Source organism: Sander lucioperca, chromosome 4 (assembly GCF_008315115.2).
Source record: "Sander lucioperca isolate FBNREF2018 chromosome 4, SLUC_FBN_1.2, whole genome shotgun sequence".
Lineage (NCBI taxonomy): Eukaryota > Metazoa > Chordata > Actinopteri > Perciformes > Percidae > Sander > Sander lucioperca.
This window is the reverse complement of record NC_050176.1, coordinates 136,809-159,974: the sequence shown is the minus strand read 5'-3', so window position 1 is coordinate 159,974 and position 23,166 is coordinate 136,809. Positions and strand designations below refer to the sequence as shown.

The 23,166-nt window shown below is 41.0% G+C and overlaps 1 protein-coding gene across 1 annotated transcript; it reads left to right on the top strand.

Annotated features, from left to right (window-relative positions):
- Positions 1–10: 10 nt before the first annotated feature.
- On the top strand, positions 11–22,234 carry LOC116049903 (B-cell receptor CD22-like). Its single transcript, XM_036000636.1, has 11 exons — positions 11–283; positions 1,410–1,631; positions 6,822–7,178; positions 7,431–7,652; positions 10,450–10,710; positions 11,296–11,407; positions 13,423–13,571; positions 20,671–20,752; positions 20,867–20,927; positions 21,808–22,025; positions 22,101–22,234. Exons 1-11 carry the CDS (start codon positions 79–81, stop codon positions 22,171–22,173), a joined length of 1,962 nt encoding a protein of 653 aa, XP_035856529.1. The 5' UTR covers positions 11–78; the 3' UTR covers positions 22,174–22,234.
- The last annotated feature ends 932 nt before the right edge of the window (positions 22,235–23,166 follow it).

Sequence of the window (23,166 nt, the reverse complement as noted above, 5' to 3'; positions counted from 1 at the left end):
ATACGCTGCAGCTACACATACCCATACAGATGGAAAGGCAGTGTTACTACAGTTGAGAAAACATTATGGTTTACTAAAATGAATTATTATCAACCTGTAGATCTGAAAACAGACTCAGAATATTCAGGTCGTGTGCAGTACAGTTATAAAAACAAGGACTGCACTCTGAGAATCTCAGACCTGAGAGAGAGAGACTCAGCTGTGTACAAGTTCATGTTCACAACAAACCAAGAAGGTGGAAGATATATCAGTTCACCTGGAGTCACTTTGTCTGTCACAGCAGGTAACATTTCTATTCATATGTTAATTATTTCCAAATGTTCAAGATCTAGAAAACAATAATATAAATGTGTTGTGTGTTATTTGCAGTTGTTAGTTGACAGTTTAATAAAACAGTTGTTGTATGTTGACAGTTTTGTCTAACATAACATTCATGTTCCTTCTTTACACATCCAGGTCTCCAGGTGATATCACATTCTAACTGGCTGAGTGTCAGAGCAGTTGTCGTCTACCTAATAATCCTTCCTATGTCTGGTACAAGAATGGACAGGAAATTCAGACACAAACATCTTATTATTTAAACCCTGTGTATTATTCAGACAGCTATTCCTGTGCTCTTCAAGGATATAAGGACTTCCCCTCTCCTTCAGTGTGTGAGTTTACTCAACATTCTTCCAACACAACACCATTTAGTGGAGCCTTATAACTCCATGTAATGTAGTTTTAATATGGAAATTCCTATTGTGATTCCACACTCTGGTTTACAAATGGTCAAAATGGTTTTATCTTTCAGGTGTCCAAGGTGAATCCTGCAACAGAGTGACGTACACTGACAGAAGCATCTGTGCCTCCGAAGGCTCTTCAGTGGACATTTCTTGCACTTACAGCAGTTATGAAGATCAAGTTGAATCAAAACTCTGGTTCCGTCGTGAGCGTAATCATCGAGGACAGAATCCTTCCCAGCCTGAAGACCTTAGTACAGACTCCCAGTATACAGGTCGTGTTCATGTAGAAACAGAGAGAGGACGCTCCACTCTGAGAATCTCTGACCTGAGAGAGAGAGACTCAGCTGAGTATCACTTCAAATTCATAACACCAAGCTTTGAATGGAGGAGTAGTTTACCTGGAACAACTCTGACTGTCACAGGTACTGATCAACACAAACTGATGGAAATACACCAACACAGTACATTTAAAAACACTGAACATGTTGGTAACAATCAATAAGTTTGTGAAATTACTTAAATAATAATATATATAAATAATATTAAATAATAAATAATATTAAATAAATACTAATGCTCATTACTACTTCTAGGATTTGTAACTGTTGCGCTGATGTGTATGTAAATCTTTATTTATTTTTTTAGAACCTGTGATAAAATATAGATTTTTGTTCTCATGTCCAGCTCTGCAGGTGCAGGTGATCAGAGTCTATCAGTCTCAGACCAAGGCAGAGCTGAAGTGTCACAGCAGCTGCAGTCCAGCTGGTCGTCTCTCCTACGTCTGGTTCAAGAACAGAGAACACATTACCTGGGTGGAGACATCTACTTATACAACCTGGTTTAATCCCACAGACGTCTTCTCCTGTGCGTTGAAAGGACATGAGAAGTTCCCCTCTCCTTCAGTGTGTGAGTTTACTGTGTCAGGACACAAACACACTGACATTACAATACAATGACAATTTCAGACGTAATCTCACTGGAGTCTTCTGATTCTTAATGTAGGTGCAGCAGGATTATTCATAGAAACAAAAATCACTCCAGTAGTAGAAATATTCAGATATACTTTATGTTCTGATGTTACATTTCAAAATTCTTTCCTATTATTATTTCAGGACAATTTGAACTGTAAAATATGCTGTTGCTTCATGTTATGTTTAATAATTCTGTTATTGAGATGCTCCATTACTTGATGATTTATGATGTCATGGCCACAAGCTCTAAACTGCAGTTAATTGAACAGTTTTGGACTGAAACAGAATCCATACTGTCAGCTTGTAAGTTTGATTTTAAACTTTAAAATGGAGTTTCTGAAGATTTATTCATGACAGTATTTATGTTAGTAAGGATAAATCTGAAAACCATTTGATTATATTCACATTTATTGTCATCTCACAGAGAACAGATACTGACTCAACAGAATGCACAACTTGACTGCTACTATAACCACAGGGACTTGATAAAATAATATGAAACTGGCCGGTAACATTTGCAAACTGTAACAACAAAGCTAAAACAGCATCTGAACACAAACAAGACTGAATATTAATGTTCAGTCTTGTAAAGATAACACATGTGTAGTTAATGATGCAACAGCTGTGAGTATAAAGAAATATTAGGAGGTAGTTTGTTGTATTTTTCTAATTCATGGGGACGGCCCAATGAAAATATTAATAAGAGCCTTTTTCCAAAATAAAACTCACGGTTCACTCCTCACCCACAACAGAATCAGTAGAAATATTTACAAAACATGACGAGGAAGTGATCTGCACTCTGGACAGCTGCCAGGGAAAATAATAGGGATAGTTAAGGGCGTTTTCACACCTGTAGTTCGTTTTCTTTGGTCCGAATCAGTTGGCGAGTTTGTAAACTTGGAGCAATTTGCCCTCGGTCGGTTTGGTTTGGTTTGGTTTCACACCTGGAAAAATCCAAGCGTACCAAAATGCGTCATTACAAATCAGGCAAGAACGTCCAGCCCTCTTATTGGTCGGATATGTCTGGGTGCGGGAGCAAGAAAGTAAATACAGGAAGAAGGTACTGTGTTCTGGTCTAGTGGTCAAACCAGCTCATTTCATTACAATTATCAGACATTGTTTCGCAAGAGACGTTACTACATCTGCTCTGGTCACCGAGACTTGGTGTTTGGCATCTGTCTCCAATTTTAGCAGCAGCTGGTTTGACCACGGAGATACAAGTGAAGGGCGCCGAGCTTGACTGCAGTCTATTTCTGTGATAGAAACACTGCAAGCTGCTACAGTTTGCTGCTCTGCTGCATCACAGATTGCTAAACACACCTGACTACAGGAGACATTAGCTCAGACTTGCGGAGTACATATAGTTGGTGCGGTTCGAGTACGGATCACGTTCTCACCACAAACGAACCGCTCCAGAGTTCGATTGAAAGCGTACCGAGACCACCTCTTCAAGCAGGTCTCGGTACGCTTGTTTGGTCCGCTTTTGGTGCGCACCAGAATTTGATTACCGTGTTCTCACCTGCCCTAACGAACCACACCAGCGATTCTCTATTTCTATTCAACCGAACTAAAGGCTGTCGGTGTGAAAACGCCCTAAAAGTAATAATTAAATAATTCACTTGTCATCTGTTCATGTACTCTAATCTTTATTTTATTTAGCAGCAAATGCTGTACGCGTGGAGTTAAAAAAAATTGAACCACACTTGCAACCGCTTTACCGGCACTCCCGTGACTCAAAGAAACTGCCGAGGCATCGTAGCTTCGCTCCATCCTCACCTCTGTGTGTGTGTGTGTGTGTGTGTGTGTGTGTGTGTGTGTGTGTGTGTGTGTGACGGAGCACCACTGTCTGTCAACATGCAGAGAGGACAGAAATGCTTGTGCGTACTGCGCATGTGTGGGGACACGCTCAGAGAGTTCCCAATTTATAGATTGATACTGTGAGGTCTGAGTGTTTTTTCAAATGTTAAGAGTCTTCTCTGACAAGAAGGTTATGTTGTTGGCTTGATTTGTTTGTCTGTTGGTTTGTTTGTTGGTCTGTCTTTTAGCAGGATTACAGAAAAAAACACTTCACTTTTCAGAGCTGATCTGAATCACAGGACGGATACACAAATGATCTTTTCTTTGTAATGTCAGAAAAACGACTTTCAGACTGGGAAAATTCACAATGCATTGGCGTTGTAAAATAGGGCATGGCTTGGTGGAGGTCTGTGCTCTCAGAGTTGCCCTTCTAGTTTCCTGTGTTTTCATCCCATTTTAAATGTAGGACATCTCTGCACACAGTTTATCCAACGGAGCCACCTAAACAAGCCAACATTATTAAAAGTACTTTTTCTAATCAACATCATTATCAACATTGTGTGCCTACACCAAATGTTACCAGTCTGCTTGTTTATGTGTGTTACACATCCGTGTTTGGTTAACAATAACAGGCATGTGTGAGTTTCTCACATCTCAGTGTTCTGCATTTCTTTACAGTTTCTGTTCTACAGCAGCCTGACCACCGACAAAAAAAGCAACCAAGCAAAGCAGATTCTTTTTTTGTGTGTGTATCTGAGATCTCTGTCCAGAAGAGAGCAGTCCCAGGAACAGCTAACGTTAACATACTCTCAGGTCTCTAAGAGAGGACCACAGCTTTGAGGAATATATATACTGTGCAAAAGTTTTAGGCAGGTATGAAATAATGCTGTAAACTAAGAATGCTTTCAAAAATGGAAGTGTTAATAGTTAATTTTCATCAATTATCAAAATGCAGTGAATAAACAGAAGAGAAATCTAAATCAAATCAATATTTGGTGTTATCACCCTTTGCCTTCAAGACAGCATCAATTCTTCTAGGTACACTTGCACAAAGTTTTTGAAGGAACTCGACTGGTAGGTTGTTCCAAACATCTTTGAGAACTAACCACAGATCTTCTGTGGATGTAGGGTTCCTCATATCCTTCTGTCTCTTCATATTATCCCAGACAGACTCGATGAGGCTGAGATCAGGGCTCTGTGGGGGCCATGCCATCACTTCCAGGACTTCTTGTTCTTCTTTATGCTGAAGATAGTTCTTAATGACCTTGGCTGTATGTTTGGAGTCGTTGTCGTGCTGCAGAATAAATTTGGGCCAATCATAAGCCTCCCTGATGGTACTGCATGATGGATAAGTATCTGCCTGTATTTCTCAGCATTGAGACCATTAATTGAGACACCATTAATCCTGACCAAATCTCCAACTCCATTTGCAGAAATGCAGCCCCAAACTTGCAAGGAACCTCCACCATGCTTCACTGTTGCCTGCAGACACTCATTATTGTACCCCTCTCCAGCCCTTCGGCGAACAAACTGCCTTCTGCTAAAGCCAAATATTTCAAATTTTGACTCATCAGTCCAGAGCACCTGCTGCCATTTTTCTGCACCCCAGTTCCTATGTTTTCGTGCATAGTCGAGTCGCTTGGCCTTGTTTCTATGTCGGAGGTATGGCTTTTTGGCTGCAACTCTTGCAGCAAGACCACTTCTGGCCAGACTTCTTCGGACAGAAGATGGGTGTACCTGGGTCCCACTGGTTTCTGCCAGTTCTGAGCTGATGGCACTGCTGGACATCTTCCGATTTCAAAGGGAAATAAGCTTGATGTGTTTTTCATCTGCTGCACTAAGTTTCCTTGGCCGACCACTGCGTCTACGATCCTCAACGTTGCCCGTTTCTTTGTGCTTTTTCAAAAGAGCTTGAACAGCACATCTTGAAACACCAGTCTGTTTTGAAATATTTGTCTGGGAGAGACTTTGCTGATGCAGTATAACTACCTTGTGTCTTGTTGCTGTGCTCAGTCTTGCCATAGTGTATGACCTGTGACTGACCTCTGTATGAACGGTCTTCCACAACCTCACATCGGTAGCAGAGTTTGGCTGTTCCTCACCCAGTTTTAAGCCTCCTGTTTCTGTTTCAGTTAATGATTGTGTTTCAACCTACATGTGACATTGATGAGCATTAGCACCTGTTTGGTATAATTGGTTGATCATACACCTGACTACAATGCTACAAAATCCCTGACTTTCTGCAAGTGTACCTATAAGAATTGATGCTGGTTTGAAGGCAAAGGGTAGTAACACCAAAATATTGATGTGATTTAGATTTTTCTTTTGTTTGCTCACTTTGCATTTTGTAAATTGATAAAAATAAACAATCATTATTTATATTTTTGAAAGCATTCTTAGTTTACAGCATTTTTTCACACCTGCCTAAAACTTTTGCACAGTACTGTATATATACACATGTATCTGCACTGTATATTAGTATCTTGCTATTTCTCATTCTGCATTTCTCTACAGTTTCCATTCACACTCTGCAGCAGCCTGAGTGACCACAGACAGAAAAGCAACCGAGCAAAGCAGATTCTTTTATTTCCGCACACTTCACCCTTCTAATATTAATCTTCTGCTTTTTATTTTGTTCACAGGTTCAATACATTGCTGTTCCTTCACTGCACCCTCTGTATGATGTCCTGCTTCAGTGCACCTAGAGATTAACTGCAGAGCAGAGATCATGTGTTCAGCTGTGACTGTTCCTTAGCATTATAAATTCTCATGTAAAACTGAATGATATGTATATTTCTCCATTCCTCTGTTCACTTTAGCATAAACCAGAAATAACATTAATACTTGATTTATATATCCATTTATAAAAACAGACATAGGAAGTCCCCAACAAAGAAGTACAAATATAGACCATTTCACAGATATAAACATAAACATCCTGAATCGCCCCAAGTTGATTACCTGTTGCAGTGACATCAGCTGACAGGAACTTAACAAGGGGCCAGCCTGTTGCTTAGCAATGGAATTCCATTGAAAAGGTCTATAAGAAAAAATCTGTGTGATACAGAATAAGTCTTAAGCTCAGTTCTAGTTAAGATAAAACTGCAGTAAAACAGTCTAAAGTTGGTCCACGCTCCCCGACCCAAAAACAAGTTGGTACTATCAGATTATCTTTGTCTAACACTGACTTAAAGTGGGACGGCATGAGAGCAGAAGTAGTTTTTGGGAAATGTAGCTTCAAACACTGAAGCGCCTTCACTACATGTAAGTCTGTCTCCTGATGTAGTTCTGAGTCTGATTGTGTTTCCTGATGTTCTCTGTGTTACAGTGATACAGGGTCAGGATGGCTGGGGGGTAACTTCCACCTCTACTCCGATCTGTGCTTTTAAAGGATCAACAGTGAACATACACTGCAGCTACACATACCCATCCTGGTGGAAAGGCAGTGTTACTACAGTTGAGAGAACATTATGGTTTACTAAAATGAATTATTATCAACCTGTAGATCTGACAACCGACTCAGAATATTCAGGTCGTGTGCAGCACAGTTCTAATGACAAGGACTGCACTCTGAGAATCTCAGACCTGAGAGAGAGAGACTCAGCTGTGTACAAGTTCAGGTTCACAACAAACCAAGAAGGTGGAAGATATATCACTTCACCTGGAGTCACTTTGTCTGTCACAGGTAATATTTTCATTAATATGTTAAATACTTCCAAATACACCAACACAGTACATTTAAAAACACTTAACATGTTGATAACGAATAATAAGTTTGTGAAATTACTTTTAACAAAAACTTACAGTTAATAAATAAATACAGTTACTAATTGCTCGCTGCTACTTCTAGGAATTGTAACTGTGCTGATGTGTATGTACATATATATATATTTTTTAGAACCTGTGATAAAATATAGATTTTTGTTCTCATGTCCAGCTCTGCAGGTGCAGGTGATCAGAGTCTATCAGTCTCAGACCTATGTAGATCTGAAGTGTCACAGCAGCTGCAGTCCAGCTGGTCGTCTCTCCTACGTCTGGTTCAAGAACAGAGAACACATTACCTGGGTGGAGACATCTACTTATACAACCTGGTTTAATCTCACAGACGTCTTCTCCTGTGCGTTGAAAGGACATGAGAAGTTCCCCTCTCCTTCAGTGTGTGAGTTTACTGTGTCAGGACACAAACACACTGACATTACAATACAATGACAATTTCAGACGTAATCTCACTGGAGTCTTCTGATTCTTAATGTAGGTGCAGCAGGATTATTCATAGAAACAAAAATCACTCCAGTAGTAGAAATATTCAGATATACTTTATGTTCTGATGTTACATTTCAAAATTCTTTCCAATTATTATTTCAGGACAATTTGAACTGTAAAATATGCTGTTGCTTCATTTTATGTTTAATTCTGTTATTGAGATGCTCCATTACTTGATGATTTATGATGTCATGGCCAAAAGCTCTAAACTGCAGTTAATTGAACAGTTTTGGACTGAAACAGAATCCATACTGTCAGCTTGTAAGTTTGATTTTAAACTTTAAAATGGAGTTTCTGAAGATTTATTCATGACAGTATTTATGTTAGTAAGGATAAATCTGAAAACCATTTGATTATATTCACATTTATTGTCATCTCACAGAGAACAGATACTGACTCAACAGAATGCACAACTTGACTGCTACTACACTCACCTTGAAGATTATTAGGAACACCCTACTAATAACGTGTTTGACCCCCTTTCGCCTTCCGAACTGCCTTCATTCTTTGTGGCATTGATTCAACAAGGTGCTGGAAGCATTCTCTAGAAATGTTGGCCCATATTGATAGGATAGAATCTTGCAGTTGATGGAGACTTGTGGGATGCACATCCAGGGCACGAAGCTCCCGTTCCACCACATCCCAAAGATGTTCTATTGGGTTGATATCTGGTGACTGTGGGGGCCATTTTAGTACGATGAACTCATTGTCATGTTCAAGAAACCAATTTGAAATGATTTGAGCTTTGTGACATGGTGCATTATCCTGCTGGAAGTAGCCATCAGAGGATGGGTACTTGGTGGTCATAAAGGGATGGACATGGTCAGAAACAATGCTCAGGTAGGCTGTGGCATTTAAACGATGCCCAAGGGGCCTAAAGTGTGCCAAGAAAACATCCCCCACACCATTACACCACCACCACCAGCCTGCCCAGTGGTAACAAGGCATGACGGATCCATGTTCTCATTCTGTTTACGCCAAATTCTGACTCTACCATCTGAATGTCTCAACAGAAATCGAGACTCATCAGACCAGGCAACATTTTTCCAGTCTTGAAAGGTCCAATTTTGGTGAGCTTGTGCAAATTGTAGCCTCATTTACCTATTTTTAGTGGAGATGCGTGGTACCCGGTGGGGTCTTCTGCTGGTGTAGCCCATCCGCCTCGAGGTTGTGTGTGTTGTGGCTTCACAAATGCTTGGCTGCATACCTCGGTTGTAACAAGTGGTTATTTGAGTCAAAGTTGATCTTCTATCAGCTGGAATTAGTCGGCCCATTCTCCTCTGACCTCTAGCATCAACAAGGCGTTTTCGCCCACAGGACTGCCGCATACTGGATGTTTTTCCTTTTTCAGACCATTCTTTGTAATCCCTAGAAATGGTTGTGCATGAAAATCCCGGTAACTGAGCAGATTGGAAAATACTCAAACCAGCCTGTCTGGCACCAACAACCATGCCACGCTCAAAGTTGCTTAGATCACCTTTCTGTCCCATTCTGACATTCAGTTTGGAGTTCAAGAGATTGTATTGACCTGGACCACACCACTAAATGCATTGAAGCAGCTTCCAAGTGATTGGTTGATTAGATAATTGCATTAACGAAAAATTTAACAGGTGTTCCTAATAATCTTCAAGGTGAGTGTATAAACACAGGGACTTGATAAAATAATATGAAACTGGCCGGTAACATTTGCAAACTGTAACAACAAAGCTAAAACAGCATCTGAACACAAACAAGACTGAATATTTATGTTCAGTCTTGTAAAGATAACACGTGTGTAGTTAATGATGCAACAGCTGTGAGTATAAAGAAATATTAGGAGGTAGTTTGTTGTATTTTTGTAATTCATGGGGACGTCCCAATGATAATATTAATAAGAGCCTTTTTCCAAAATAAAACTCAAGGTTCACTCCTCACCCACAACAGAATCAGCAGAATTATTTACAAAACATGACAAGGAAGTGATCTGCACTCTGGACAGCTGCCGGGACAAATAATAGGGATAGTTTAAAAGAAACAAAAGTAATAAATAAATAGTAAATGGTCTATATATTCTTATCTTTATATGGTTATTCATGTTAATGTCTCCTCCAGATGCTCCAAAGCTTCCCTCTGTGTCAGTGAGTCCCTCTGCTGAGATAGTGGAGGGCAGTTCAGTGACTCTGACCTGTAGCAGTGATGCTAACCCAGCAGCTAAATACACCTGGTACAAGGAGAATGGCAATCCAGACAATCAATGTCTCAGTGAAGAACCACAGCTAGTCTTCAGCTCCATCCAGTCCTCTGACTCTGGACAGTATTACTGTACAGCTGAGAACAAACTGGGGAGGAAGAAATCCAACGACTTCTCTGTCATTGTGAAATGTGAGTGAAACAGTGTATTTAAAAATAAAAAGCTTAAATCTGTCCAGTCTTTGCAGGAAAATATTTGTACTGATCATAACTACTTTCTTCAGCTCTAGTTCTTGCTTCCCATTCACAGTCTCCTGATATTTACTGAGCAGCTCCAGGAGATTTTAGGGGTTTTGTGCAGTTTTAGGACTCAAACCATCACACATCAATGTAGTCAGACCACCTTCAAAGTCTAAAATGCTGATAGACACAGCTACACAGAGTTAGTAATTTAAATACCATGTGTTCTTCTGTAGTGAGTCACCTTTAACCTGGAGTAATCTCTGTTAACACATCTCCTCCAGATGGTCCAAAGCTTCCCTCTGTGTCAGTGAGTCCCTCTGCTGAGATAGTGGAGGGCAGTTCAGTGACTCTGACCTGTAGCAGTGATGCTAACCCAGCAGCTAACTACACCTGGTACAAGGAGAACCAAACACTGCCTCATGGACAACAAGGCATCTACCATTTCACCTCCATCAGCTCTGAGGACAGAGGGAACTACTACTGCAAGTCTGAGAATCAGCACGGACACATCAACTCTACATCTCTATTTATAGATGTCCAGTGTAAGTATAAAACATTAGAACATTAAACCCTACTTATTATTTTACATATGAGTAAATGTCTTTGGGCCATTCTTTACCTAAAAACTGGGCAAAACCTTAAACCCAAGCACAATTTTGTCAGCGATCCTGGCAGTTTGCCAAAAATGTAAATTCCTAGCAGGCACGTTCCTTCACAAACTGCGGAGAAATAATTTTGTCCACAATGTGAGAAGATTTTGGGTCACTTTAATTTTTTCTGGGGCATGTGGGAGGCCACAAAGACTGTAGAGGACATCTGATTCATGTACAGGTCTATTAGTGGTTACTTTAGCCTGCCAGCTAGCTGTGAGGCGACAAGATTCAACATTCCTTTATTTGTCTTTTTATGCTCCACATAAAAACCAAGTTGTGTTTCACACATGCAGTAGACAATAAATAAATCATTGCAAGACAGAAGACTTTAAAATGATAAGCTCCTGTCTCATGAAGCAGGATTTATTAAGTAGGTGTAATATAGTCACCACAATACTTGTGTTGCTCCTCCTAGCCTGTGGCAGTCCATGCCTAAATAAAAATTCATAAATTAGTATCTCTTTTTTCCTCCAGATGGTCCAAAGCTTCCCTCTGTGTCAGTGAGTCCCTCTGCTGAGATAGTGGAGGGCAGTTCAGTGAATCTGACCTGTAGCAGTGATGCTAACCCAGCAGCTAAATACACCTGGTACAAGAAAAACCAGACCCTGCTTTAAAGACCAAAATATATTTATTTCACTTCTATCAGCTTAGATGATAGCGGGAACTACCACTGCCAGTCTGAGAATTAGTATGGCCAGAGAAACTCCACATCTGTACATATAGATGTTCAGTGTGAGTACAAGTCATCAGCAAATCACTTCTACTGTACATACAATGTGTTTAAGTAGAGACATTAGATGTAAATACCTGATGAGCTACGGAGTATAAACATTTTTTAAAGGCGTTTTAAAGGATTCATGTTTTTTTTTCCCGATTAACTCCATCAGAGCCGGCTGTATGTTTGTGATCCCACCAATGTCCACTGTCTTATTTCCACAAACTGGTTTCCAACGAAGGAGAGGAGTAGAGCAGAGCGGCACAATCTAATATGGAATTTAAACATTGGCTTTGCTCCGAGCTAACATTTTATCCGTCCACGCAGAAAGTAGACATCTCTTAGATCAAGAAAATGCTTTTGAAGGCACAAGCTGCTGCTACATCATCAAAATATTAACACTCTGATTTATCTCCTGAGATTTGCGTACAGTAGAACACAAACCAAATCAGGGAGTAACACAGAGAGGTAACAAATGAGGCCACAGAGGGATGATTGGGCTTCTTGCTGAGACACTGGCAGTAAACCTACACACAACTACCAGGACAAAGATTCTAAATGTTATAGATGCAAGTTAGTCACTACCAGTGTTGGGCAAGTTACTTCCAAAATGTAATACATTATAGATTAATAGTTACTGTCATTTGAAAGTAATTAGTTATATTACAATATTACTGTCTCTGAATTGTAATGTGTTACACTACTTTTGCATTACTTTTGAGTTACTTTCACCAAAATAACAGGGGAAGTTTGATTTGGCAGCTAGCTTGTGAATTTCACCACCAGATGAATAAAGTCTCCTCTTTATCCACTTTAATACATCATAGATTATTCATATTTTGTATAATTAATATAAATATGCAAAGTAACTAAAGCTATAAAAAATAGATAAGTAAAATGTATAATAAAAAGTAGGAGAATATGAAAATACTCAATTAAAAGTACGGCATTGTTGTAAAATGTTTGTTTATAGCATTTGAATAAGAAATTCATGTTGTTTAGTTTAAAACACTCTAAAGGAAATGTTCAATTATAGTGTGATTAAAACTCACTATTTACATTATTTACAGTACTTGATTTACAGCTGGTTTGTGAAAAGGTAGCCTACACAACCTTATTTAACAGTAATTTAGTTTTACTGCGAACAGTCACAGGAAGTGCTTTTATTTTGAAGTAGGCTACACGGAAGTTGTCTGTTGTGTAGCCTACTCTTGCTAGCTTACTGAGATGCAACATCGTCAGGCTTAAGTTGTTCACTTTCTTGTTTGTAAAACTGCAACATATTGAACAGTAAATGGTCACAGTAAAAGACAAGCGTTTTTGGTCGTCATTCGAAGCCATTCCACTACAGGCAGAGTTACACTTTTTTTTTCCTGTGAAGAAATGTGTTGGTGAATTTTTAAAAAAAACAATGCACCACTAAATGTTGCGTTAAAATGCGTTGTAACTCGCGTTACTGAGATTGTAACAGGTATAATATTACCAAAATTTAATTAGTAATGCTATAATGTTATATTACTGTGTTACAGCAAAAAGGAATACATTACTGTAATTGCGTTACTTTTGTAACGCGTTACTCCCAACACTGGTCATTACACAGTTTCTCCCTGACCAGCCTGCAGCACAGCTTCATGATATCAGGGGGAGCATGTCAGCACGAGTGTCTCTTGTTTTTGAGTTATGTTATTAACTTTTTTGTTTGGTGCTGCTCCCAGGCAGTCATAATCAATACCTCTGCTTAACAACAGTTTTCTCTGTACATTTTGTCCTCCAGATGGTCCAAAGCTTCCCTCTGTGTCAGTGAGTCCCTCTGCTGAGATAGTGGAGGGCAGTTCAGTGAATCTGACCTGTAGCAGTGATGCTAACCCAGCAGCTAAATACACCTGGTACAAGGAGAATGAAGACTCACCAAAAGCATCAGGACAGATCTTCACCATCACTGATGTTAGACCTGAACACAGTGGGAATTATTACTGTGAAGCCCAGAACAGAAGAGGACGTCAGAGCTCCACCTTACATCAGATTTTTGTAGCAGGTAATCAAATTTCCACAGGATCTTAACCTTCCAGGGGCCTGTACTACGAAGCAAGATTTGTAGTTAATGAGGTAACTTCAGGTTCAACCCATGGTTTTCTGTACCACGATGGTGGATCAGTTGTTACCGGGTTCAATCGTCGTGGTAACTTATGCTGAACACCTAACCTGGTCGGGAGCAGGTTATGTTGGAGATGAGAGATCAACCGGTGTTAAAGCACCGCCTACCGACCAATCAATACTCGATTGATAATGGCGTCTCCGTTCTTAGAAGATCTTGGCGGAGCTCGGTGCGCGGAGAAAGAGAGAGAGAGAGAGAGAGAGAGAGAGAGAGAGAGAGAGAGAGAGAGAGAGAGGTGCGCTCAGAAAAGTAAAAAAATTTAGAGACCGACAACCCCGTTAACATTCCCTGATAGGTATTTTTATGAAAGATATAGATTTTCAGCGGAGGGAATTACGTATAGGCTATTTGTCGGCTTGTTGAGCCGTGTGTTGCCAATCGGTTTGAATTATGTTTTTATATGTTTTATTTGCTCTCACGATCGCTTACCATTGCCAGGGTTGCAACTGAAATAATAGGCTAAAGCAACGACAGTTTGTGGAAAGCACAAGTGTAACTAGAACTGCAAGCAGTTATGACAGGGTACAAGCCTCCCCGGCGACAGCTAAGAGCCCACAAAAGCGGAGCCGGCAAAAGGAGAACCCAAAGCATGACGGCGGCAAAGCAAAAGTCAGGAAATTTCATCAAGTGCGAGCTTGAAAGTCTGTAGTGAAATGCAATAGCAAATTTACCATTCATTGAGTAAAAGGCCAAAACACTTCAACCTCAATTATAGTGCCCCCTGAAGGCCAATCATCATCAAATCTGGTATAGCGCCGCAGAGTGACATGTCGAACGATAATCTCAAGCAGGGCATGAAGTTAACTTTTTTGACCACCAGCCACTGTGGCAGGTGGATTTTTAAATCCACCTGCCACAGGGACTTTTTAACAGCCACTTTTTTTTTGCGTCATAAAGGTGAAAAACAGGAATTGCTGTGACTCTATGATCCTGTCCTGTCCTATTGATGGTAGCCCGCCTTGATAATCCTGCATAGGGGCCCGGTGTTGGCTCGTTATGCCACTGCATATAAGAGATGAGATGACTGACAAAATCAGGAGTAGCCTACGCACACCACAACAACAACAAAACACTGGTGAATGCGCACCATAACACATGAATGTTTTTTGTATAGTTCTTAAAAATAAAAAAATAAATAAAAAGGAAACTTGTTTTGGGGAGAATAATACTTATTACTATTAATTAATTACTCTAGGCTGAGATTTTCTAGGAACTTTACCAAAAAGGCTCAGGATGCTGCAAATGTTGGTAAAATATGAAAAAGGCTGGTGGATTTAAGACACAAAATAATTTATTGGATGAATCAAATATGAACATATCTGTCATTGTCATTGGCTTGTTGATCTTTACATTGTTTAGTTAATTTCCTATCCTGGCCTGGGACACACATTCATACGGTTTAATAAAGTACTTATTGGACTTTAACTTATCATTGCACTTACAATAACGTAGCTGTCCTCAATTTAGGTCATCCTGTACGTCTCATCTGCGTTTTTTCCTGCATCCACCGTGTGCGTTTGTGTGTGTGTCTGTGCGTGCGTGTGTTTGTGTGTCTGTGTGTGTGTTTGTGTGTGCGCGTCAGTCGCGGGGGAAACGGAGCAGCCCCGCCCGCTGCAGAGAGCCGACAATTTGAAACAGCAGCGCTGACTTTAGAGTGAAAAATCGTTACAGCGTACATTGTTGTTAAAATGTATACATGTTGGCAGGACGGTCTGAAATGTTTTGCACGGTCTTTCGCTGTACGTTTTGTTTGTAATGTGAGATGTTCGAGTCACATACACGTCTCGTCTTCATATCAGAAACTAGGAAATGAATTTGACCCGTTCTCACTCCCGCTTGGTCAGTGGCTGCACGTGGGATTGTGTGAGTAATGAAAATGCGATAGGGGGCCCCGGCTGTCAATCAATGTCTTCCAGTGATGCGGGCTCCTGATTGGACCAGGCCCGTAAGCAACCGTTACCGATAGTTACGAGTCTGAATCACTCAATTCTCATTGGCTACCCGCCAATGTGGCAGGTAGATTGACAGTTTCATCCGCCAATCACAAAAGTTACCCGCATTTGGCGGGTGGGCGGGTGCCAATTTCATGCCCTGATCTCAAGTATTGTGGTGATAGCATTTACTGCGGCAGAGATATTGCCATTGCAAATTTCCCATTTAAATGCATTGAGTTATATGCCCAAATGCGTCTACGTTTATTATAGCGCCCCCTAATGGCCGATCCTCACCAAATTTGGTACAGAGCCTCGGAGTGGGATGTTGAACAATAATACCAAGTTTTGCTCTGATACGTACTAATTTTGCCGAGATATGCTAAAGTTTGTGTTTTGTGGCTAGCTAGGAAAATTTGTTTGGTCGTAAAATGCGCATAGTTTAACATAGCAAAATTCTTTTGATAACTTTTGGTCAGATCCATCTGGCGATGCTACCTACCAGGTATTGTGCAGATCGGTCACACGGCCTAGGACGAGTTCGAAAAAGTGTGAACTGTTTGCGGTTTTAAACTGACCCGCATGCGCAAAAGAACAATGACATCAGATGCAGCACGCTGTTGCACTAAAATTATAGCCTTGTGAGACCGTCCTGATCTCGCAAGCTCCAGTTTTCCACTCACAGATCAGTCTGGCATCTTGAGACAGAGAAAATTTGGAGCCGTTCACCAAACGACCAACCAATCAGCATTGGTTTTAAGGCGGCTTTAGGTGTGACGCAACGAGAAGCGACTGTTCAGTCTAAACAACATGGTGGCTTCCACGGATGAGATGAGCGTAGCTATCGCGTGAGTTTTATCCGAATTAGAAAGTATTCCTTCATTGAAAGAAGAGCAAAAAACGGCACTGGAGGCTTTTCTCGGAGGAAAAGATGTTTTTGCCCTTCTCCCGACTGGTTTCGGCAAGAATTTGATATTACGTTGATCTGATTGGTTGATTTGGCCCGTCCATCACCAACATAGGTGGTGATAGACAGATGGTTTATCCAATCAGCTAACCAGTATTTTCGCCCCTTCCCAAAAGTTCTCCAACGGAAAGTTCCCAGATGGATATGCCGAGCAAATGCGAAGCAATCCATCTTGGGGAGTCAGCTTACTAAAATTAGGGAGGTTATGGAGGAAGTAAGCATTTTCGCTTTTATTTCAAAATGTTTGTTTAATGGCAGAGAAAGAGAGCCAAATTGGCTATTTTGGCCTTTGCAGGGTTATGGCTGCAAATTCACTACAGATGTCTGTGTGGATGCAGAGACGAAGCCAGGAGTGGTGGGACTGTTTTGTGAATAGCTTCACAGTGACGCAGTTTATTCAAAACTTTCGGATGCCTAGTCAAGTTTTTTATTTTACTGTCTGTGTCTTGGGCTAACTCCTGCCAGCGCATAATTATGAAACATTTCGATGTAGATTGACGTAAAAGTTGCATAAAATGGAAACCAAACCTGGGTCTGATTCAGGACCACATATGGAAGTGGTCTAAAGCAGATTTGACAAAATCAGATGTGGGCAAAATTTGAATGTTCACACACCTGGTCACTTGACCCCAAAAAAAAATCTGATTTAGGCCATTTTTTCCTGCAGTCTGAACATATCCTATAGTGCCCTCCTAATGGCCGATCTTCGCCAAATTTGGTCAGAACATCATGCCAAATGAGCATCACAAATTTCATGTCGATAACAATTATTACGGCAAAGAAATTGTAATCGCAAATGTCCCATTTTCATGCATTGAGTTATTGGCTAAAACACATAATCATTGATTATAGCGCCCCCTAATGGACCATTTTCGCCAGGTTTCATACAGAGCCTCAGAGCGGTTTACTTTGACCGTTTAATTTGGCTGAGATATGATATGATATGTGTGGTAGCTAGCTAGGAAAATTAGTTTGGTCGTCAAATGTGCATACTTTAACGTAGCATAATTCTTTTAATAACTTTTGGTCAGGTCCATCTGGAGATCCTATGTACCAGGTTTCGTACAGATCTGTCGCACGGCCTAGGACTAGTTCGAAAAAGTTGGTTTTGCGCATTGCGCGATATTGCGAAAAAAGCAGATATGGGCGTGGCCTATATCATCAGATTCAGCCTAATTCAAGGAACACGTTGATGTAAAGATTTCTAATGTGCGATGTGTAATGTGGGAGTTAAAGGCAATAAACCATTATAGCACCACCTAGTGGTCCACATGTGTAATTTTTGGTAGGTGAGGTCCATGACCCATTGTACATCTACCCTGTACATTTTTTATTCACATTAGTGTAAGTGGTGAATCCAAACGTGGGTCCCATAGGCCACGCCCACTTTCACCAATCAGTACTCCACTGTAGGGGTGGCCTCAGGAGTGGCCCTAGATGGTACCCATCAAATTTTGTAAAACTCGGATGAGTCGTTCATGAGATATAAACTTTTTGTACTTGTAGCGCCCCCTAGTGGCCAATTTTCGTAAACTATGTGGGGGACCTCCAGAAGGTCATGGCAAACAAGAATCTAAATTTTCGCGTTGATAGCATTTATTTTGGCCGAGATATGGCAAAGTTTTCATAGTTAGCTACATAAATTTGTTTATGTATATATGCGCAATTTTTATCATATACAAATTATTTTAATAACTCTTTGTCAGGTCGGTCTGGAGGTGCCAAGTTTCATGCAGATCGGTTGCATGGTCTAGGAGGAGATCGAAAAAGAAGGTTTCTGATAAATCGCGATTTTTCACGCATAAAAGTCAGGTGGAAATGGGCGTGGTCTATATCAGGAGATTCAGCTGAATTCACGGAACATCAGGATATATGGTTTTTGAATGTCCGGTGTACGGTGTGGGAGTTATAGGGCCAAATGCATTTTTTCTGCTATAGCGTCACTTAGTTGTGGAAGTGGGTCAGTTGTTGCGCCTGAGGTCCTTGCAGAGTTTTGGACCAGTCCTGAAAATGCCCCCCCCCCCCCGAGTTTTACGCGGAGAAGAATAATGGAGGAAAATAATAATAATCCTTAGAAAAACAATAGGGTTCCACAGCCCTGCTGTGCGAACGGCGTAGCTTTGCTACCGCCGGTTCTTCCAGACTCGGGCTTGGACCCCTAATTATGGTCAGATCTTGTGCCTGACTGATGGGGAAGTGATATTGATAAGCGTTGTGATTTACGCATCTACAGCGTCGGCTATTTTTTGCCAGCTTTCCTTCCTGTCTTAGGAAGCAGCGACTGTATTGCGTTTTGCCTGTAAAACCGTGTCTGTGTTCTTCATATTGATGTAGAATTATAGTTTGCTCTTCTTATGTAAAATACGCGGCTCTGGTAGATGTTTGGGATTGGTCGTACTGCGCAAACACCGCTTCTTTTATGTGAACACGTGCGCTGTTGGATTGGGAAACCCTGGGTTGATTGAACTAGTTGATAACCAGCGCCGTGACAGGTTATGCAGGACCGCGGTTGTTAAGGTTAGGTGAAGCCGAGTAACTGAAAGAAATCCAGGGCATGTTGATCTTGATTCGTAGTACAGGCCTCTGGGGGCCGAAGGAGGTTTAACAAACTCTGAGTCTAACCCTGAACTCTGAGTTAATTTACCCTGAGATGGGAAACTCTGAATTTTCGGTTCCAGAACAGCTGATTTGAGTTGGTTCAATCAACTCGGAGTAGGTTCACTCAGAGTTAAGCGCGTGCACCACCACAATAAAATGGCAGCATGAATGGATCCATGATACTATGATTCACCATGGTAACAACCACAAAAAAACTGGTCGGCGGAAATACTCATGCGCACATACAGCGAGTTTGAACATGTATTTAGTTAAAAAAGCATCACAGGGGCTGCTAATAATAAAAAAATAAAAAATAGCGAGAATTGTTGTGGGAGAAAATTGCTGCTCAAGTCAATGCATAAGCTCTAATATAGTGTATTAATTCCATATTTAATCACAGGTAACCTATAATATTACTGGTGAAAACTGGAATGGTAGTAGGCTACACCTATAATTTCATTTAGGTGCAATCCCGCAGGTGAAAAAGTACACTACTACTAATCCCATCATTAACAGAATTTACAATCATTTATTTCTTTTTAATGTCTTCTTAGCCTACTGGTTTGTGTCCAGGAAACTCTACAAAAACGTTTAAAACAAGTTTCAGAGCGAGTCACACTCTTCTGACGGCGCTTTGCTACACAGTGGCTTTATATGCTCCGCATCACCAATGTTGTAAAGAAAACTGCTGTTTTCAAAAAAACATAATGCGACACAAAGAATGTGCTGGGATGTAGAGCATGTCCACGATGGGTGATGTTAGTGATATGAGGACGAATAAGGTTTTGTAGGCTACAGAACTGATAGACTGGGAAGAAAAACGATACCGCTCAAACAGGTATGCTAGTATCTGGAAATGAAAATGCATCTATAGTCGGGGCATCAATATCACCTCCCGACGTGTGTTTAACTCCCTGCAGTAATACAGCTTCTTCAACAATGGGATCGTCGACACAAGGAAATGCCACGTTCAGAACAAAAACATTTTATAGTCTGCCTAACATAGTTAACAAACCAACCCTGTTTTTTTTATTCATGCAGATAACAAATTGCACTAAAATACGCCTGATACAGACTGAATGAATGAATGAGTTCTGTGTCAGAGGGAGGGGACTGAGAGAAACTCGAGGTTAATTATAGAAAACCTGCTCCAGACCAGGTTAGGTTCACAGGCTCAGTTACCATAGTAACTGACTCTGATGTTAAGTTACTTCTCTTTCTGAAACGGTCTGGAGTTACCCCTCTCTCTCAGGTTTGATTAACCTCTCTTTCTGAAACAGAAAACCCAGAGTTACCCTCATCTCAGGGTTAACAAACTCAGAGTTTTCACTAAACCTGCTTTCTGAAACAGACCACAGTTCTTTATCTACCCATCTGACAAATAGATGTCAACATTATCGAATTATCGAATTATCAGTTGCTAAAGGACCCAAACAACTTGTAATTCCATAATGAATCGTCTGGTTTCATCACTGTTTCCCAGGTTCTATGAAATCAGTAGCTGCTGGATCCATCACTGCTATTTTCCTGGCTATCATATTCCTCTGTGCCTTCCTATTTATTAGGTGAGCAGTTCAGTTTTACTGTGATTACATTCAGTAATGCATCCTTAATTCATTTAGTCGTTTAGAGATGTATTTTGATGATTAATTTGATTGTTCATTCATTCTCCTTTCCAGAAGAAAGAGGTCCTCGAAACGAACCACGGAGCCTGGAGAGAGACCAGACAACCAAGCTCAGGTCAGAAGAAGAGTTCAGTCAGAGTCCTCTCTCACCTGGAGACATTTGAATAATGCTTCATGTCCTCTGCTAAATGATAAGGTGCTGAGACAGGGACACTGTATAAAATAATATAAACCTCTCCATCTACACAGACATGATAGGGTTTGTAAATAAAGAGGACTTAGACAATCCTTGAATTGTATTTCCCTCTGCTGGTGATCAGTAGGCATTACACCGACAAAAACAGAAGTGACCTCAAACCTGTGGTTCACTTTTGGCTTTGAAAACGAGACTTGATCCCACAACAGAGAACATGAAATAAATGTTGAAACCAGGAATTTGGAGTGCCTGGTGAAGTATTTGTAAATTCACTGGAATTGCAGAATAAGCTGCTCACCTTTAACCCTGCAGATGCTTTACAATATGAGGATTTTGTTTTATATATAATACAAATCATACTTAAAGGTCCCATATTTAGCCATGTCTTTTTCATTATAAAGCAGATCGAGCTCCTATACAAATACTGTAAATGCATCAAAATGCTCAATCCACAGAGAAACACACACACAGTCCTTATTCAGAAGCATTTAAACGAGCCGTCAGAACTCCACTACGGTTCTGATGTCACAGCAGTACTATATATACCTCAGGTAGAAAGTGCCACTACAGTGCCGTTACAGTCATTTTCTGGCTGCAATGATGGTGCAGAGACACAGAGAGAGCAGGGTGAATACAGGTATATTCAGACAGACAGTATGAGGAGAATAAAGTGTCTTTTTAGAATTAAATATAATGTAAATATGTTCTAGAAGAAACCCAAAATACAAGTATGAACCTAAAAAACGACCTTTAAACACTTACCTATGTAGCTGAGGACTCTTGTCTATGTTACCTTCAGGGTTCAGTGTATGACAGCCCTTCAGCTCCAGTCCAGAGAACTCCAGCAGAGCAGCAGGACGACCTTTGCTATGCCAGCGTGAGCTTCTCTAAAAACCAGGAAGATGTTCTCTACTCCAACATCAGGCTAGTTCAGCCCCACAGACACAAGGAGGAAGAGGAGGACGAGGATGTGGAGTACACTGCTGTCAACTTTAAGAGTTCCAGTTCTACCACAGAGTGAGTCCATCAGAAAATGTTTTTATTTAATATTGTGGGTTTTTCATTCTCTAAATGTGTTTTTTTCATTCACAGATCAGGAAATCAAGAGGCTGTGGAGGATTTATCTGAACTGTACAGCACAGTCAGCAAACACCCAAGAGTTTGAACACAACACAAATCTGTGGTCTCTTTAAAGGGCCGGGTTGGTAATGTTGAAAAACTAGCAAGATTTGAAGAAAGCATCTCCTCGGTGCTCCGTCTAACCCCTCCCCCTGCCCTCTGGGCTCCCCCCACACACAGACGTGTACCCCCGCCTCACTACTTTAGACAGTGTTCAAGCAGGTTAAACACACATTTATTCACAGTATTAGGATTAACGAAGAGTGTTGTTGACTTCTTTGTGTACAGTTTGTGATTTGTATATACTATAGACAGAGTTGCCTCATTGTTATTCCCTTTCTCTCCTGTAACAGTGGAAATAAAACAAGATGTTTTTTCATAACGTATAAAGTGTGTCTCAGTGTTTCTTTTGTCACTGAGGAGTGTGCTGCAGATTTCCCCGCACAGAGTTCCCTCTAGTACAGCGGAGCTGAACATGGAACCCTGTCAGGAAGGCGACTGGAGCTCTACTCGTCACATGGCTGTGCGGTTTGAAGACGTAGGTGCTCTAACTCGTCTAGAGTACACGTGGGTGCAAATGTTTGACATAGAGAAACGGATACCGATGTCTGTAACCCTCACGGAGCCCGGGTTAGACGGGGTCTTTCGCATAGCTGTGGAGTCTGACATGAGTCCCGGTACGCATTACCTTGTTCTACGGGCTGTATACACGCCCTACGGACAGGGCTATGGTCTAATTACAGCCAAACACTTTTCCGAGATGTACACAGACAACAGGGGTCACCAGGTGAAACATATCAGTTATGTAGCCAGAGGGCCCTTGGCCTGGGTGAAGATGAATACAACTGCCAATAGGAACGAACTTTACACCGGGGACACGGTTTCTGGGTACCAACCCGAGGCGATCGTCTCAAATGTGTACACCAGAGTGACCCGTTGCGTGCACAGCGGCTTGGTGTCTCCCTCCTACGAGCCGGACGACAGGGAAGCTTTGGCCACCAAACTAGTAAGCGAGACTCTATCCATACTCGGGGCGCCG

Excerpts from the sequence above, each read along its gene's own strand:
- LOC116049903 (XM_036000636.1), top strand. The coding sequence starts at position 79 with ATGAATTATTATCAACCTGTAGATCTGAAAACAGACTCAGAATATTCA. Across the intron at positions 284-1,409 it reads CACTTTGTCTGTCACAGCAG|CTCTGCAGGTGCAGGTGATC; the intron begins GTAACATTTCTA and ends TCTCATGTCCAG. Across the intron at positions 7,179-7,430 it reads AGTCACTTTGTCTGTCACAG|CTCTGCAGGTGCAGGTGATC; the intron begins GTAATATTTTCA and ends TCTCATGTCCAG.